The 18,855-nt window shown below is 32.6% G+C and overlaps 1 protein-coding gene across 1 annotated transcript in view; it reads left to right on the top strand.

Moving 5' to 3' along the window:
• The window catches only part of LOC129229331 (heparan-alpha-glucosaminide N-acetyltransferase-like), an 84,385-nt gene that overhangs the window by 37,666 nt on the left and 27,864 nt on the right, over positions 1 to 18,855 (top strand). Inside the window, exons 2-4 of the mRNA XM_054863623.1 lie at positions 5,717 to 5,928; positions 13,201 to 13,319; positions 14,564 to 14,664. Of these exons, the coding sequence (XP_054719598.1) occupies positions 5,717 to 5,928; positions 13,201 to 13,319; positions 14,564 to 14,664 (432 nt within the window). The remainder of the gene's footprint in view (positions 1 to 5,716; positions 5,929 to 13,200; positions 13,320 to 14,563; positions 14,665 to 18,855) is intronic.

The following is an 18,855-nucleotide window of genomic DNA, read 5'->3' as shown; positions in this document are numbered from 1 at the left end:
ATTGAAAAAACCGTCTTGTCCTTAATTTTTGCACACCAGTGTATATTTTAGGGTGTCTTCGCACCTGGAAAGTCATGGGAAATCATGGATTTCAACTATGATCGATTAGGTAATGGAAAGTCAAGTCTTACTACAAAAAATGCTCAAATATCGTTGGAATTGACAATAATCAATTGGAAATGCCAATAATTGATCATGGATTTTGAGTTCTAAGGGGCCATTCATTAATTACGTAAGAGCACCGTGGGGGAGGGTTGAAAAAATCCTCATGTAACCTTACTTTAGGGGGGTGGGGTTTCAAACTTATTCTTTCTTAATAATCGTTGCTTTATATTAGAAATCGGGTGGGTAAGTGGTTCGGCATGTATCATATTTTCTTTGCGTCTGGAAGGTAAAAAACATACTAGGATGAGCTGTTTTTTACTTGTTTCACTAAGAATGAATAGTGCAAAATGTAATAAAATAATCGCAATAGGTACAGCATGTTCTATCGCATCTTATGCAAAAAAAAGTAAAAAAAAAACATTCAGTCTAGATTCCAACTTTTTAGTAAATACTATTTCTTTACACAAAAAGGTTTGTAAAAATAATTTAATAATAGTGAATGTAACGGATAGATCAGAGATCACCAATTGTTTCTGACTGGACAACAGGACTAACTAACCAGTCCAGACGATTGATGATCTGAATGGGGTTGTTTCCTTCAGTCAAAATTAGTACTTTTTTTCACCGAAATTGATAGAATAAGCAAAAAAAAATAATAATAATAAAAATACATGGACCAAGAAAATTCTTCCATTTTCCGAACTGTTATTTTTAAATTGCTCTTTTAAAATGTCTGATTTTTCAAACAATGCGTGGTCTTGATGACGTCACAAATGATGCTCTTTGGCGCATCTTTTTACCGCATTTCCACGTTATGATAATCAAGAGGCGAATTAAAATTGCGCTCTACGCTTGCTATCAAATATATTGTTGCCAATACACGTTAGTAAAGATGCGAATTAAATATTTTGCTCTGTGAATGGCAACACTGAATGGCATTTCATAATTTGTGATGTCATCGGCAGTAGCGTAAACAATGAAAGCGCACCGATTTAAGTAATTTTTTTTTAATATTAAACTTAAACAAATTATTTAAAAAAATGGTCAGATCCTATGTTTTTAAGCTTGCTCTTTCAGAAAAAAATACTTTCAAAACTTTGGAAACGACCCATCGATCTCTTTTTAACTCTTTTAATTTGAATCAAAAACTAGTCGATCTTTTTTTTTCTTTTTTTAAAGTGTTATTGGTTTCTAAATTGTTTATCTGATTTATATGTAAGATTGTTTCAAAACTTATTTTTAATTACTAAAAAAATGGTATTCCATTGCAAGACTAGTTGACAGCAACAAAATAACATAACTTATCTGTTGAATACGTAAAAATGGGGGGGGGGGGAGATTTCAAAAAACTTTCGTACCCTTATATGGGGGTAGGCAGGGGGGGGGGGAAATTCCTAAAATCATCCTTAAAGGACGTTTGGAATGGCTATAAGGTATGAAATTCATGGAATTTTATTATTATTATTCTTTATTATTATTATTTTCGTTTTAAGTCAAGAAATATTGCGAATTACGAAAATTTGATATTTTTTTCATTATTATTTCTATGGAGCCCTTCTTAAAAACTTGGCGATCATGTCACCTAAGTTAATTATTAATCTTAGATCTAACTTTTTCAAATGACTCGTTTTACATCCTGCTATTATTTCAATCATTCATTTGATAGGGTAGAAGTCATTTTGACATATGTAGGCCTAGGATGACTAATTTTGTTATTTATTCTGATAGTTTATTTATTTCTAATTTTTAATTTTAGAACTTAATAAATTTATTGGTACCTGCATATTTTTTAGAAAACTGCTAGCTTTTAAAATAATTAGCGCTTTTAAGTTTTTAGTGATTGAAAGAATATTATTGTGTATCAGAGATTTTTCAGAGGAAAAAAAACACCGTTAAAATTTTAACTGTTACATATATTTAAATTTTTACCTTATATAACTTTTTCCCCAGGAAAAAAAAAAAAAAAAGAGTTTTTTTTTTTTTTTTTTTTATTTATTTTTAAATACAGAAATAAGGAAATTTCACAAAAGGTACATGCTTTTTCACAAAATGGAGACCTCAAAAATTAAAACCCTAGATTGACTCCTGCTAAAATCATTGACGTACTTTTCAAAAGCGAGTACTTTTTTTCATGAAATTATTTTCCTTTTTGAATTTTAATTTGGGAGAACTAAAAACACTGAATAAATTTAAAATATATATATATATATATTAATTTGAATTTTTGACATCTTGAATTTAAATTATGTTTTTCGCAATCACGAGCGTGTGTGTGTATGAATGCGCGTGTGTGTTTGTGTCGGCGCATATGTGTGTGTGTTTGTGTAGGCACATTTGTGTGGGTGCGTGTGCATGTGTGTACGTATACATGTGTGTGCGTGTTGTTTATATGCAGTGTTGTGTGTGTACGCGCGCGTGTGTGTATTGGCGTTCGTGTGTGTGTGTATGTAAGCATATGTGTTTCTGTCTGTGTGCAGGCATGAGTGTGTGTATGTGTATGTGTGTGTAGGCGTGTGTCTGTATGCGTGTGTGTGTGTAGGATATGGACGCAACCTGGAGACGGTTTTCACAAGAGGAACAGCATCATGAGTCCGGTCGACGCGACGGAGGTGCTGGGAAAGGATCCTGGCGGGAAAATAAAATGATAGGAATTCAAAACAGTCAAATGAGAACAATAAACAATCGTGATTGCTCAAAAAAAAGAAAAATTTGAAAATGCATAAACTTGGCGATGAGTGATTAAATACGTACTTCCTTAAGGTTTATCCGAGGCGTGAGGAGGAAGCTCCTGAACTTTTAATTGAAGTTTCTATTTCTTTAACCTTGTTATTCTTTGTCTGAACTCGGTACAATCGGTTTTGTTTACGCTTTCAACTTCGATATTCGCTGGCCTTTGATTATTATAATATTTTATTTTATAAATACTCATCGCCCCCTATCGCCCCAAAAGAATTTATTGCCCCAGGTTGGGAACCATTGATCTAAGCCTTCATTCACGCAATTGGTAATAATGTTATTTTCTCAATTAAAAATTTTGTGTGTTTCCAGTTTCTGTTTATTGAAAAATAAAATACTTGTAATTCATTTTAGCACATAAGGAAAGGCCTTTAAAAGGAATTTCTATTTTCCCTCTTGATTCTACCTTCTCTAACTAGCAAATTTTACTAGTGATTGTCTTTCTTTTTCGTGTTTTCCACATCATCCGGAAAAAATGTAAATGTAATTCGCAACTCCAGCGCTCGAATACGCTACCTTGCGGTGATTTACAAAACTGCCGAAAAAACTAAAACATTGCCACATTGCGTTCCACGTATGTCTGTTGACTTAAACATAGGCAGTTTGTTCTGAGTATTTATTAACGCATTCGATGTGTCTTGGATTGCTTTCAGCAACAGAAAGTGTTCGAGCTCCTCAAAATAATGTTAGTTTTCATTATTTCCCTCTAAAAAGTGATTTGATTGAGAAATGGTGAAAGCGCGTTAACACCAGAAAACTCTGGATTAGCAAACTTGGATAACGTTATACCAGGTAAAAATTTTTATTGTTTCGTGTGAATTTGTAAGAATATGGATTTTTTTTTTTTTCAAATCTTAAATTAATTTAACAAACCATATTTTACACCAGCATTTAGTTGGAATAGACAGTATGCAAAATTTTTTCTTGAATATATTATCGTAGAACGAAATGGAAGATGTTTAACCGAGGAAGAATTTATTTTGTTGCTTTTATTCTCAGCTGAAAGGTTTCGCCAAATTTGTTTAGGGTTATAGTTTTAGTATTATGCGAGCTAAGTATCCTTGGCGAGATTCCGCCCATGTTAGTTAAACCATTTTTATTTTTTATCATGAGTGGAATAAAATGGTAGAAAGATTACAGAATTCGTAAAAGTAAAAAGAAATAATGGTAAGTAAAAAGAAATAATGGTAGATCAATTGAAAGGAAAACTATCCGTGAGAATTTTGTTGATGATTTGTACAGCATGACATAATTAAATCATAACTCAGAAATTAGAAACATACCAAACAGAAAAATTTAAAATGAACCGATTCGGCAATTTGAGAAAAATAACTCAGCTACAAATGCAAAACAATTAGCGCTAGCCAAGCAAGGCAAATAAGTATCGTCTTCTTTTGACAATAATTCGTAATGTCATATAATTAAATTTTCTAGCATTAATTGTTATTCTTGTCAGGCCGCAATTATTATTTAGTTTTATCAAGAATTGATAAATATCGAATTCAACATTGTGGAAATGGCTGCTTCGAACTACGAACTGCGTATTTTGCATTAATTTCTAACGTTTAGTAATGCCTCTTGAATTCTCATTTCTTTCTACGTGGGCCAGAATATCCACAAGACTTTGACAATTAGTTTGAAAAGAATAAAGCGAAAAAATCATGCATACGAACAAAATTTACTAGACTTATTAGCATTTTCTTCGTTACCACATGCATTTGTTTTAGTTTTTTCGTCCGCCATTAGACAGTGACTGCAGTGCCCCCTATAGTTCGTTGGAGTTGCGAATAGTTTGAAGACCTCATTTCTAGTCGCATCAGCTTAAGATCAGCCTTATTGGATCGGAGCGCGTGTTTGAGTGGTTGTCTTTTCTGGCGAGGTATCGCGTTTGGTGATTATTCACTGTGAGCAATTATTAGCGGCACGTGATTTGTTTGTTGAATAAAATATTATTTTCGGCAAATTTGGCGAAATCCGAAAATTTGCTGTGATAACCTTAACAGTGCAACAATGAAAAATCCGATCCAAAATGGCTAAACTTAAGCTGATGCATCGGCCTATCTATATAGCGGCTCTAGGCATCACCGTACTAGTGCGTGATGCTCTAGGAGTATGCTGTTCAGTTTTGGTCTCCTTATTTTAAGAAAGATATTAATATATTGAAATGGGTTCAAAGGCGGGCTACAAGGCTAATAAAAGGACTTTCCCATTTAGACTACGATTCCATTCTTAGAATGCTAAAAATGTAAAGTCTTGAACAAAGAAGAGACCGAGAGGACATGATTCAGTTGTTTAAAGTTTTTAAAATGAAAGATGTAACGGGGAAAAGTTTAGCACACTGAAAACAGAACAAGGGATCATTGTTTTAAGCTCTTTAAATCTCAGGCTAACATGGATATTAGGAAAAATTATTATTTTATCAGGGTAGTGGAACCTTGGAAAAGCTCACCGGAAGAGGTGGTAATGAGCAAGGGAGTAGTTTTAAGAGGACCATTGATCTTCACTGGGGATTGTAAATTGACTAGGACCAGCCTAGCTAGGCCCAGAGCCTGTTGCTGGTCGTCACTTTTGTATTTGTATTTGTTTTCAAATTTTATTATGTGTTCTGACCCGCGAATTTCATCTGATTATGGAGTCGACAAAAAAGGCCGGTATTTTAAAAATAACAATAATAATAATTTTACATTTGTTCTTCTTTTAAGTTGAAAAAATTGTATATTAGTACTTTCTCGTAAGCATATTTATGTAGAATTTCATTCTGAATCAAAACTTTTAAAATGAATTTTATAATTTCTAATAAGCAATTGGTTGTGCTGTTTATATTAAAGCAAGCATGTTCTGTACTTGTGTTTACATAAAAAAATGTTTCTTTCAGTCACCACAACTGCTTTGGAATCTTCAGATTATCTTCAACCTTTGAACGTGTTTTATGTTGAACCACATAGTTCATCTGAAGTTTACTATAAACAGCAAGGGGAACTCAACATGACTTGTGGCAAATTGGACGTTGACGAATCCTGCCTTATTATAAAATCAGAAATAAACAAAGATATAAATTTTTGGTATCAGAGCTTGGAATGCGAAAAGGTAAATGACTTCTGTTGTATTCCACTAAGTTTTTTTTTCTGTCCCTGTTTTTACTAGCATTTCTGAAAGCCTGGTTTTATTAATAAACCTAAAGACTTATGGGTTGCATGCATGGTAAAAACAAGAAATATAAACTTGCTGAAAATGTAAAATTGACTTAAGTAAGAACCTTAGTGACTAAGAACAAAAGCCTGACGACAAGAAAATTGCTGTCAAAGTCTTAACTAAGGGGAAACCTTATGAATGAGATAGAAAATGTTGATCTCCTAGGAGAAACTACCAATTATACTGAGACAAAAGTCATGTAATGAGTAAGTGAATAATTCTAACAGCTAAAGGAAAATGCAAAAATATAAGTAAAAAGTTCTAAGACGTTCAATGTTAAAAGTTAAATGTTAAACCCTTTTGAGAATTAAGAGAAAAGACCGAGGAGTAACGAAAATTTTGATGACTAACTTTTGATGATGACTACATTTTACGAAAATTTTGTGAAAATTCTTAAGTGAAAATAGAGAAGGTAAAAATCCTTTGTGAAAGAAAAATCTTATTAACAATCGAAAAATTCATGGCAATAGAAAAATTAATTAGGTGTGGAAGGAAATTGTGTGGTGTCCAAATCAAATATTTAAAAAAAAAATATTCTCAATGACTACCACGCTTTTAAAAATTAGAACTAAAAGTTACTCACAATAGTTATGATCTAGGAATCATCTATATGCTAACTTTTGTTTGAATCACAGCTCTCTACTGGGTTAGAGATGTTACCCAGCGTTAGCTGTTACCAATGTCTCAACCACATATGTGGTAGGTACGGGGGACCCTGGGGTGTAATGTGAAATGTAATGTTATATTACCAATGTCTGTTGCGATAAAATCGTTTTACACAAGACCGTCAAGAAGGAAGAGGAAACAGAATGACATTGGCAGATACAAGGGAGGGGTGGTGAGGGCGATCGCCCCTCCCCTGAGGTGCTCTACCTGCAGTTTTTCGGTAGTTTAGTTGCTAGAGTATTTTTTAGACTATCTGCGATAAATTTAAGGGGCAACTCAATCGGAAATGTTTCGGAATTTTTCAAACTTGAAGTCATAAAAATGTGGTTTTAAACTATCTTTGGTAACGTTAGAGAAAGGAATGAGGTTCGTTCAAGCTCTTTCCTCTGCAAATTTTTCGAAAATGCAATTTCAGAAATACAATTTTGAACGATATTCGATGATATTAGGGTGAGAGGGTACGGAAACTCTCTTAGTAGAGGGGCTATGGTAGAAAATATAGCCGGAAACTGTATTTTGTGATAAAATCATGAAACTTGGCATGCATGTAGACAATGTCCTTACGAACATTTTTAGAAGGAGAGACATGTCAAAATCCTCCCCCCAAACCCCTCCCCCCCTGACTGCCATTTTTGGTCAAAAATCCAAAACTTCTTTTATTTTTTAATTTTTAGAAAAACGCCCACCGTATCTTCTTTTGTGAGTTCTATTATGCTTACTAAAGCTTAAAACGCTGTCAAAATATCTCTAAACCTTCTAATTTTAATAATTTCAAAAATTTTGATTTTTTTTTAAACAAAACTTTAACTATCTAAAGTCTTTAACATTTCTAAAAGCGTTGTTTGAGAAATGTTTTTTTTTTTAATGTGTTTTAAAGCACTATGTTATAGGAAATCAATTCATTTGCTATAGAACGCAATAATCCGAACCCCAGAAATCTGAAACATTAGAAAATCCGAACATATGTTTTAAAATTTACTGATAAAAATTGATTACGAAACTAAGAATAAAACTAGAAATAAAAAATCGTAAACAAAGCTAGTTATTTTTTCAAAACCTGAAACAAACTTTAATTGTTATTTAAGAATGAATACAATACCTTTATTAGTTAAAACGAAATCAATTTTCATTATTGGCAAAAAAAAAAAAAAATTTTTTTTTGCAACTTTTTGGAAGTTTCACTCACATTCTGCAGTTTTATAAGTCATATTTTCACTAGAAAATTGAAAGGAAGGGGGGATATTTTGTTCATAAAAATACAAAATTTATTATTAAAAGCTTTAAAATAAATTTTACGTTTTTTCTCATTAGGCGATTTGAAGCGTTTGTTCTATGTTTTAAACGATGTAAGAGGAATAAATTATTAATTCCTGCAATAAGAAGTTTAGTGATATGTTGATAGAGCTAAAAAATATTTTTACTATTAATAAAATTGTTATTTATTGAAATTTAACTCACTGTTACAAAAACTACAACTAAAATTACAACTAAAACTACAACAAATCTGAGTAAGTGATATGCACAATATATAGAAGATAATTTAAAATGTTTGAATTTACGAGTAATTTACACAGATACATAACATTTTCCTTTGCAATATTTACACATCAATGTGCACATAAGTCCTTTTTTGAAGCACCCATAAGTTGTTTGGGATCAGTTGTTTTTTGCACTTGCATGACGTAAATTCGCTTTAAGCACTTGAAACTGCGGGCAAACTCAAATGAATAAAAATGTGCTTCTCATCAATTACTGTAAACCCCAATCATAAATTTAAGTTCAAGCTAAATTTTTAGGCATGCTGCCCCATTGATAAGCACTAAATAAGTTGCCTAACGACTTCAGCTATGGGTGATAAGTAAATCATTGATCTTTGTTTGCTGGTGGAAAAACGTTTTCCAGCTTTATTTACGGGCGGAAGTTATACAGAGACAAAAAGATTCGCTAAGATATTTGAAATCTTTAATCAGGTATGCTTTTTTTTTTTTGGTGGGATAAGTATAAAAATGCATCAATAACATTAGGATAGTCATTCCATCTTTTCCACATCGTCACTTTTACCCGACCTGAAAAAAAAGAGGTTGTGTCACATCCTGAGATTGTGTGGAACCCTCTTTGAGGAACTGCTTTTTGCTGACCGAATTTGTGAGCAAATTCTTGGACAAGTATAAGTCGAAGGTGTTTTTCAGCTACAAATTCAAGCCCCATCTTCTTTATACCTTTTTTGAACAGCTCATGGAAGTATGATATGCCTAAAATGACACCAGGGGCCATCAGTTCTAATGCATATGCTTCGGTATCCTCTTTCTCCAGCATCCAAAACATGTACCAAGATCCTGAAATCAACTTCCTCGTGATTTGATGGAGCTAGAGTTGTCATATTCAATGAAAATCACCGTTGAATCATTAAGAGCAAAACAAGATGGTACAGGCAATGCAATCATGAAAAACAATTCTATCTTCTTATCTGCATTCCGGAGGAAACTGACCCAGTTCTCAGGAAGCAAACCATTTTCTTCAAAACGATAGCTTTCTCCTATTCCTCTTATATGTCTTGCATCTGTATCCTGAATAGACTTCAGATGCTCCACCAAAACATTTTCGGTCCTAGGTCGTTTTGTGTGAACGATGAAAGAACCATCATAGACAATGGCATCACGATGTATCTCTGCATTTAAAAGTTTTTTTTTTCCTCTACTTGTGAATATGAAGTGACTTTTGAGTCACAATTCTTTTCTCTATGAATTTGTTATAACTGTTTTTTTTTTCCTCAACTTGCCCAATCTTCATGAATTGCCCCACATATTCTTTGTCTACTGCTATATTCGTCTCAAATGAGAACAACTCTAAAAATGGATTTCCATGTTCTGCTATTTCTCTTCAAGACCTGACTCTTCAAGACCTTTCTTGTAAACAGGCTTTGGAAACTTAACATTACTTCATTGCGCATATATAGCGTTTCTTTAAATGATTTGAAATAACTTTTTCAAATTGTGTAAATAAATCGATAACTTCAAGACCAGCCAACATCCATCTTCTTAACGTAGTTGGATCTGTGATAGACCAATTATACCACTGTCTTCTTTCACCACCGCATTGTTTTGCTTATAAGCATGATCCAATCCAATTACAGAAAAAAGATGTTCATTGTCTTTTTTACAACAAACATTCCTTCTTCGAAGGCTTTGTGTACGTTTGAAAGGTTTCTGGATTAAAGAAGAAGTATGTTTTATGAATACTGGTAACCACCAAGCGTAGTTACTAAAACGTATATGTACATCGTTTAGTATAGCGATAAAATGGGACAAAAACACAGAATCAGCTCCTTCAAAAGTTCAGTAAAGATATTAAAGTTGGTTGAAAGCTATGATCTAATAAACATTAACATTAAAAGCCTCAGCTTTAATACGGTGCTCCAAAATTTGAACATTGGGATGGTGCTTTCTTTCTTGGATTTTTAAGTTATAAAAACTTCTCTGACAAAAGTGTCTTCATTGCATCAATGTAAATCTTTTTGTAAGAAGTAATTAGAGACATTTTTTTTATTATACACTTTAGGTATATATATACCTTAATATATAAAAATCTTCTGTGCGGACGTTTGTCACCATAAGGCTTTTAAACGGCTGGACCGATTTTGATCAAATTTTCTGTGTGTAATTAAGTTGTGGCGAGCATGGTTTTGAAGCGCGATGGATCGAATCGGAAACGTTTTTGTTAATTAATTAATTAATTTAAACATTGAATGTTTATATCTCTCAAATGATTAATATTTATTTTAACCTATTGTTGAGCGAGAACTGAAATAAATATTTAACCTGTTGCCATAGGACAATAAGAAAGCCAGCTCTGCTTTTTGTAATGAAATTTCCTGCTGTGATATATGTCAATTTGTGTAGATAAAACGTAGAGAGAGAGAGTGAAGCCTTCATTTCTTGAAAGCAACGATTTTAGGTCTCATGATATATTTTAAACTAAAGTACTGGAAGAAATCGGGTAAACGTGTCTTCTTTCGTCGTAGTTGAATCATGTGACCGGATCGGTGTTTTAGGTTTTCCTAACCAAATGATCAGAAAGTACCGTACCTAGCAAAATTTGTTTTCAAATCCATCTGAGTTTTGACACCAATGTCAAGAATACTTTAAAGATTATTAAACCAATCAGTACATTATTAAAGGAAAAGATGATGGAATTTAAAGACGAAACAAATTTTATTTTCGTCCAGATAAATTACAACAGGGTAGTTCTGTACACAAAAGCTCAGGGCAGTGAAAGATCTTTATCTTTGGTGGAAAGAACGAAATAGGCAATATATGAAGTTTTAAAAGTTTTCGCTCAAAAGATCGGACCGCTAATCGGTCGGAGTTGACTTTGCTCACTGATCGGCTGGATTACAGTAACGTGGTGGCTTGGCGACTTTGGCTATAAACAAGAGTTGCGCGATCATTTGTTTACATTTTAAAGCTACTCTTAATGTAATTTATTGTATTTTTTGTTTATTTGGCGAAATATTTCAAATTGCAAACAATTGTTTTTCGTTTTTAAAGAGTTTTTTGTCATTTTAGTTGAAGAATGTGTTTATTTTACATCGGGAGGGGAGGGATGAGTGATTTTCGCTTATTCAGAGAACTGTTTCTACCTTTATCATTTTTCTAAACGATATCCTTTCGATTGTTTTATTCTTTTTCATATGGGGGATGTTGCAGCCTTATTTCCCGTTTTTTCTAGATGGGTAGTTAGATTTTTACACTAAATATCTGAGGACGCTTTTTATCCTTTAAGTATGGCTGAAGGAGCAAACCATTAAGTACGGGAGAAAAAATATTTAATAAAACAACTGCTCAGTGGGCATTAGATAAATCAAGTTGTAATAAATATACACAGTCTGACACCATAGCAACTTAAAACATTTTTTTAACTTTTTTTTTTAACAGAATGGTTCAAACACTTGATAGTTTATTGAAATTTTTTAACTTTTCAATTCACAAAGTTTGAACAGAACAACGTCTGTCGGGCCCTCTAGTATATATATATATATTCATAAAATGAGTAAAAGCTTACTAATGATCAATCGATTAACGGAGAATTAACAACAGTAACAAAATAGTAATAATAGTAATAAGAAGAATAAATTTAAATATTAATTTTTAAATTTATTTCTATTAGAATTATGATGTCTTGACATTAATTTCACCCATTTTCCTTCAAGTCCATATTCTCTTATAACCTTTGAAAATATTTCCAATTATGCGTGCTCTCATAAAAAAACAAGGTGCATCATGACCGGATAATTGGACCGGGCAATTAGAATTCAGATAAGTGGAACCCTACTTTGATATCACCCTAATTTAATGTATCTTTAAATTCAGAAACCAGTAATTATGTTATTGGGGGGGGGGGGGGATTCGCGTCAGAGAATTTACAATTTGAAGATATCTTTTTTTTTTAAACCACTTTTTGTGAAGTTATTTCTGAAATTAGACGCTTAATGAGCTTTAAATGGTAAAAAATATAATTAACATCTATGGAGTGATGCAACCAATGATTTAAAAATTTATAATACAATTTTTTAATCGCCATTTTTTGTTTTGGACCAAATATGGCTGCCCCGGGGGGGGGGTGAGGATTTTGGAATGTGTCCCCTTCCTAAAATATTTGTATATGCAATTACAAACATGCCAAGTTTCATAATTTTATCACAAAATGCAGTTTCTTCCCCCTTAGCCCTCTGACTATCTGTAATTTTTCCAAAATTGAAGTTCTAAAAGCTTAGTTTCGCCCTTCCTTTGAAGAGTTCCTGGATCCACCCTTGCAGGATAACGCACCAAAGCTCTGGGTGAGGAAAAAAATGTTTTAATATGCCAGAGAATTTATTATTTCATCCCTGAAATGGGGGCCCAGTAGGAATGAGAAATTTTTGAATGAAGGAGCACTTCTTTGCGCTGACGCCAAGGTCGACCATTTTACATTGAATATTATCTGTAAGAATATTTTGATGAGAAGACTACAATTACAAAGGAAACTTTGAGGAATAATACTAAACACCTTTATGTATTTTACTTCTGTCATAGACTGAACTTATGAAAATAAAATGAAACTCATGCTTCAATAATTGGAATAAAGAAAAAACCTAACCGACAAAATCCAGTTAATTGCTGCTGATACTGTTATTAAGCATTTGGCTTGAAAGTTTGAAACCAACAGATTTGTTTTTCTCTTTGAAATGTACTTACACATACAAAAAAAAAAAGCCTCTTTATTTTTATTTCTGTGAAGCATAACCTGTGTACGCTTATTAAAGATTTTAGTGCTGAAAATAGCAATCTTTGATCTTAGGAGTGGGGTGATAGATTGAAAAGATATTTGTTAAAGGAGCAACCTAAGCCGTCGTCATATTCATTTACCAAGCTATTAATTTAATTAAGTCTCTGAAATTGATGATTATCAACTTTACTTATAATTGCTAGATTAATTTTTGATCTTTTAATTTCTTTGTTCTAGTGCCCGCTACAACTAAAGGAATCAGTAAGTCCATATAAATGGAAAAAATTTGTAGTGAAATTTGCTGCTCTCGGCTCCACTTGGGAAGTTCTGGACAGTCACAACTCATCAATTTGCAAGTAAATAAATAAAAAAAAACCTAGTAATTATCTTTTCTTTCTTTTTGTTAAGAATCAAGAAAATTACTCAGTATTGTATACATTATTGTATACTCAGTATTGTATACATGTTATACTCAGTATTGTACCCAGTATGCAGAAATCAGTATTATTGCCTTGGATATCCATAGCACAGGGGTACACTATTGCGCCTTTGCGCCAATTTTGCTGAATGGTGCCAAACAGAAAATTCTGCTACAAGCTTCAACAAAAGTATTATTTTGGCCTTTTCTGCGCCCAAACGAAAAATTATACTTTTAAAAACAATATTCTATTGTTTTAAAGATAACATACTGTCTACTTTTGCACATTACACCTAAAATTGTTGCAATTTGGCCATTATTACACTGTCACGCCCCAGGCATGATTCTTTGTGCATTTTGAAACCTGATTACATCCGTTTCTGCAACACCTGATATTTTTGTTCTCTATGCAATTCTATTGATTTTACATTAATGGTTTTGTATTGATGGATATTTTCAACCCTAATTATATTGTATCTTCCGTTGAGGACAGGCATCTTCTTTTGCCACGCTCAGTCGAAAATTTCAATCCAATTGCATCCGAAATTGTTATTTGATATTTACCTTCAAAGCAACAAATTGCACATAGAACATTTATCAGTGCCTATCTTATCCCACGTTTTATTAATTCAGCCTACATTTTTTTTAGTTTAAAATTTTAAAACTTTAAATATGAACTCAAAATAAGATAGGCATGGGCAGCAGTTTCAACTCCTTTCCAAAGAATACTGAAGTAAAGATTTTGTTTAATGATTTGTTCTTTTCCCTCAGAAAAAATTCCAGGCGCTTAATAAATATTTAAAAAAAAAAAAGTTGTACCTACATTTAAATTTTTGATATTATGATGTATGTGTTAAAAAAAAATTTGCATTGTTTTTTATATGTGTATGATTTCTACATTTCGAATGTTGGACCTTTAAATTCATTAAATGCTTCAAAAAAAAAAAAAAAAATTCTTTATTCTATAATTCTGATTCTGTAGCTGACGTTGTGATCTTGACCATTTTCTTATTCAAGAATTTCCTAACTTTTCCAGAATACAACTCTTTCATATTGTAATCTAATTATGATGCTATTTAACTTTCGAATATCCTTACTATTTATTCAGTTTTAGTAGATTATTCATGATTATTTATTATTGCTAATAAACCAAAATACAAGATTCATAAATATTTTTTTTAGGGACTCAATGTATGTAGGGGAAAATGCTATAAATTATCTTAAAGTGAATGAGAGTGGCTGTTTTGTAGAGAATGTCCAAAAGGCTGAAGAAGCCTATGTCCGTAAGTTACAACAAATTAAGTGAACAATGTTTTTCCCCCTCCTTTCAATGCTCTGGAAATTCTACATAAATGTAACTTTATTTTATGTGACTAAAAAATTACTTTACTGACTATTGAAATTAACTCCAACACTTTTATATCTATCCAACGCTTTTATATCGTTGAATTAAAAAAACCACTCCCTCCCCCCTGTTTTTAGGCCAAGTGTGCCGCCTATGGTGGCTGTTTAAATAAATTTGGCAACGGTATTAATTAATCAATATCTATCTTTTTGGTATTTTCTATGCCTATTTCCAGTTTCGTAACACGGTGCATCTAGGACAAAATGGAAATCCCGCACCCCATATGAAAAATTTAACTATAGAAAAGCTAACGTTTGAGGAAAGGAAAAAAACTCTAGAATTAAAAAAAATACCTCCCCCCCCCCTTTCTGATGTCCAATAATCAGTAATCATATTTTTTAACTAAAATGCGTGAACACCCTTTAAAAACCTAAATGCGAAATAAACAAATATTCCGCAACTCTATTGTTTATCGCCAAATTCGCCAAGCAACTTTCAAATTAAAAAGAATATCAATTAACATTCACACAGTGAATTTAACAAAAATGACAACAGCGCAACCACCGGTTCTACTATTCGAACGCAACCGTATACCAAAGATGACGTCACTGCAAGCACATTTAATCCGTTTACCAAAGATGACGTCACTGCAGAAACAAAAATCAAGTTTAGCCTTGAAAAGTGGCTCAATAGGGATCGTAATTAAAATCGTTTATATCTCCTGTTTTATTTAATTGAGAGAAATGGAACAAACGTCATCTTGTTTGGAGAGGAAAACTCTTTCCAATGACATATAATGTCAGGGGGAGGGAGGATTTTTTACTCTCTTATTAGGCAAAAAACGTGAAATTTCAGCTTAATTAGTTAATTATGAAAAAACTAATTAGAAATTTAAAATTCGAGCTTCAAGGTGCAGACCCCCGGGGTACATTCGAATTTTGTGCCAAGTTTCAGGGCTGTAGGTGCTATGGTGTCTTCTGGCCATCGGGTACAAACAAAGAAAGAAACAAACAAAGAAACACTGTCACCTTTATATATATAGATATATATATAAAAGAGAAATGTTTAAAACTAATACAGAATTCTATTTATAAAGTTTTAAATTTCTGAGAATTCCCTTTTCAAAACCATTAATCAGTAAAAGCTGTTCTCAGCTCGTCAACATTGCCAGAAAATATTGTCAAAGTGTATCATTGCAATTGCAATAATAAACCTCACGTGTAACATACAACTGATTTAATTTACTACTTTTTGCTAAAAATAGAAATGAATTTGAAACACATAAGATCAACAAGCATAAAGATAAATTTTTAAATCATACCGGCATCAGGCGCGATCTTTCCACATTGACAGCAGCATGTATTAATGAATTAAATTTTGAAAATTTCAGAAAAGTATTTAAAACCGCTGACTGAAAATCATTTTAGAATAAACATACATCACCGAAAATTTTTTTTGCCAATCTATTGTGTTTCACAAAAGCTAATCAAACTGGTAATAAAGGTATCTGGTTGTCAAGGGGTGAACTGGATTAATGCTTTTCGAATTTTGATGTTAATTGTCCCTCTGCACTATTTATAGAAACATAATATATGCAGGGCCGATCCTAGCAGGTGTGCAGAGTGTGCACCGCACAAGGGCGGCCAAAGCAAGGGGCGGCCGCAGGCCGCATCATATAGTTCTTTTAATCAAGAAAAATTCAAGAATTTCTCACAAGATAACTTATAATAAGTCGAATAAATATGCTGAATTTTAAATGTTCAATTATCAAAATAAGTTCTTCTTCTTCTTCTTCTTCTTTTTTTTTTTTTTTTTGTTATTTGAATCAAAATTTGACATAAAAATTTGAAGAAAGATTTATATGGATGTTAAAGATTAGTCAAAATATGCAAATTACTCTTTGAGGGGCGGCACATTAGGGCTTTGCACACGGGCGGCCGACACCCTAGGATCGGCCCTGAATATATATTCTGCCTTGGGAAGGTAGAGCACAGAATACAGTAAACTCATAATTATCTGTAACCTTTCACCCTTTGAAAAAAAAATTGAAAAAAAAAAAAAATAATAATAATAATATTTTTCGTGATGATAAACTGAATGGAGATAAATGCACATATCTTTACTTAACAAGTGCATAGTCTTATCTAAAACATTTGTATTCCTTCCCTTTCAATGACATGGAATCCTGACTAGTAGATCTACACTGTTGTGCTAATCACAGATGTGGTATCTGCACATTTTATCAAAATTGACTTATTGTCACCAGGTGGTTGTTAGTAATTTAATGTACCTAAATTAAGTTTTTTGGCGATTTGTGAACGTGATATACTAAAAAAAGCTTTAAGGAAAAAGTAGTAGCTACACATTTTGCGTAGTTTGCTAAGGCAACGTAAGTGACAAATACTAAGCCTTTAAAGTGGTATCTGCGCATTTACCACTTTTCTCCTTAGTAATTTGTAGATACGACTTTTATACCTTAGCATAGCAGCATATTTAATAATGTAGTAGTTTATTGTAACAGAGTACTAAAATTAGTTAACCGTTGAATAGTTGGTGTAGGTTGATAATAAAAACTAATACAACTTTGCATAAATGTTCAAGTAAATATTCCGATTTTTCTATTCAAATTTTTATTTAAAATGCAAATTCTTAAAAATGAAATGCATATAAAACATTCATATCCAATTCTTTCATGTAAAAAAACGCATTTCATTCTACGGCCAATTATATTTTTATTTAAGTATCGTCTACTGTCAAAATTATCTTCATGCTGGGTAAAAATGAATCTAGAAAATAAAACATTATAAATGATAGCATCAACACATCCTTTGAATATAGAGAACAGAAAATGATTATGATTTATATACAGTTTTAAATGCCCGAAATTTTAAAAATGATATTTTTCAGAAGGTAGATTCTATTTGATTTGTATTTACAAAATAAAGCAGCAGCTAAGTCCAAATGAAGCAGAGTATTAATTAATGATACATTAAGCACGTTTCACCTGAGCTATTTTTGTTGTACTTGTGCAGATACCCCTAAAAATGCTTAGTATCAGTCACTTACAGTGAAATTAACCCTGTATATGAAAAGGTTTTAAAGAGAAAATTTATTGTAACTACATTCATTAATTTTTAATTAAAATTTTTACAAAAATACGCTCTTATGTAGGTTAGATAAAATATTTATGAAACAACTACCTCAAGTTGAACATTTAAATAAGTCACAAATCAAAGGAAAAAGTTGTAAAACCTTAATCATGAATTTTTCCTTTTGAGCTCCACTGCAGATACCACTTTTGAGCTTAGCACGGCAGTACACTACTCTGCTGAATTTTAGATCTGCTCTATTTACTGATATTTAGATCTACACTACTTACAAGCGTAAACCAGTGACCGGAACAGTCTTGAAAAATTCCTCTCTCCTCTCCTATGTGTTTTTGGTGTAACCTAGCGTGATCTGTTGCAGTCCGCTTGCAGGATTTGCTCACATCTGTGTGCAATCCATTTTCAATTATGAACAATCCTTTTCTTAACTTTTGCATGTTTTTCTATTTACCTTGTCATCGTTTTAGCTATATTTTAAATGTATGTGAGTGTTATTGAACTTTTTAAGCTATTGTGTACACTAGCATTGATTTTACCTGACTGCGGATCATCCGCTGTTAGTGTTCCACCCTCTATTCTGCGGATAATCGGGAGTTTACTGTATGAGCAGAAATTAATTTTTAGATACTTGAAGAAAAGAGTTTCGGAAATCCAGTCTAATAATAGAGAAATGTTAGAGTGTGATGGTTTTTTGAGCAATCACATTGCTTATTGTTCTCACTTGACTGTTTTTGGCGTCCTATGATTTTATTTTCCCCCCCGTGCACTCTGCAGCACCACCATCAACCGGCCTCACGATGCTGCTCCTCTAGCGAAAACCGTCTCCAGGTTGCGTCCATATCCAACATACACACACACACACACACTCATGCCTGCACACAGACATACATCACACACTCATGCCTGCACACAAACACACGCATACATACATACACCTACACACACTCATGCCTGCACACAGACATACATCACACACTCATGCCTGCACACAGACTCAAATACACATGCATACATAGACATAC

This window comes from Uloborus diversus, chromosome 9, assembly GCF_026930045.1.
Source record: "Uloborus diversus isolate 005 chromosome 9, Udiv.v.3.1, whole genome shotgun sequence".
Taxonomy (NCBI): Eukaryota; Metazoa; Arthropoda; class Arachnida; order Araneae; family Uloboridae; genus Uloborus; species Uloborus diversus.
This window is presented reverse-complemented; position numbering and strand designations above follow the sequence as displayed.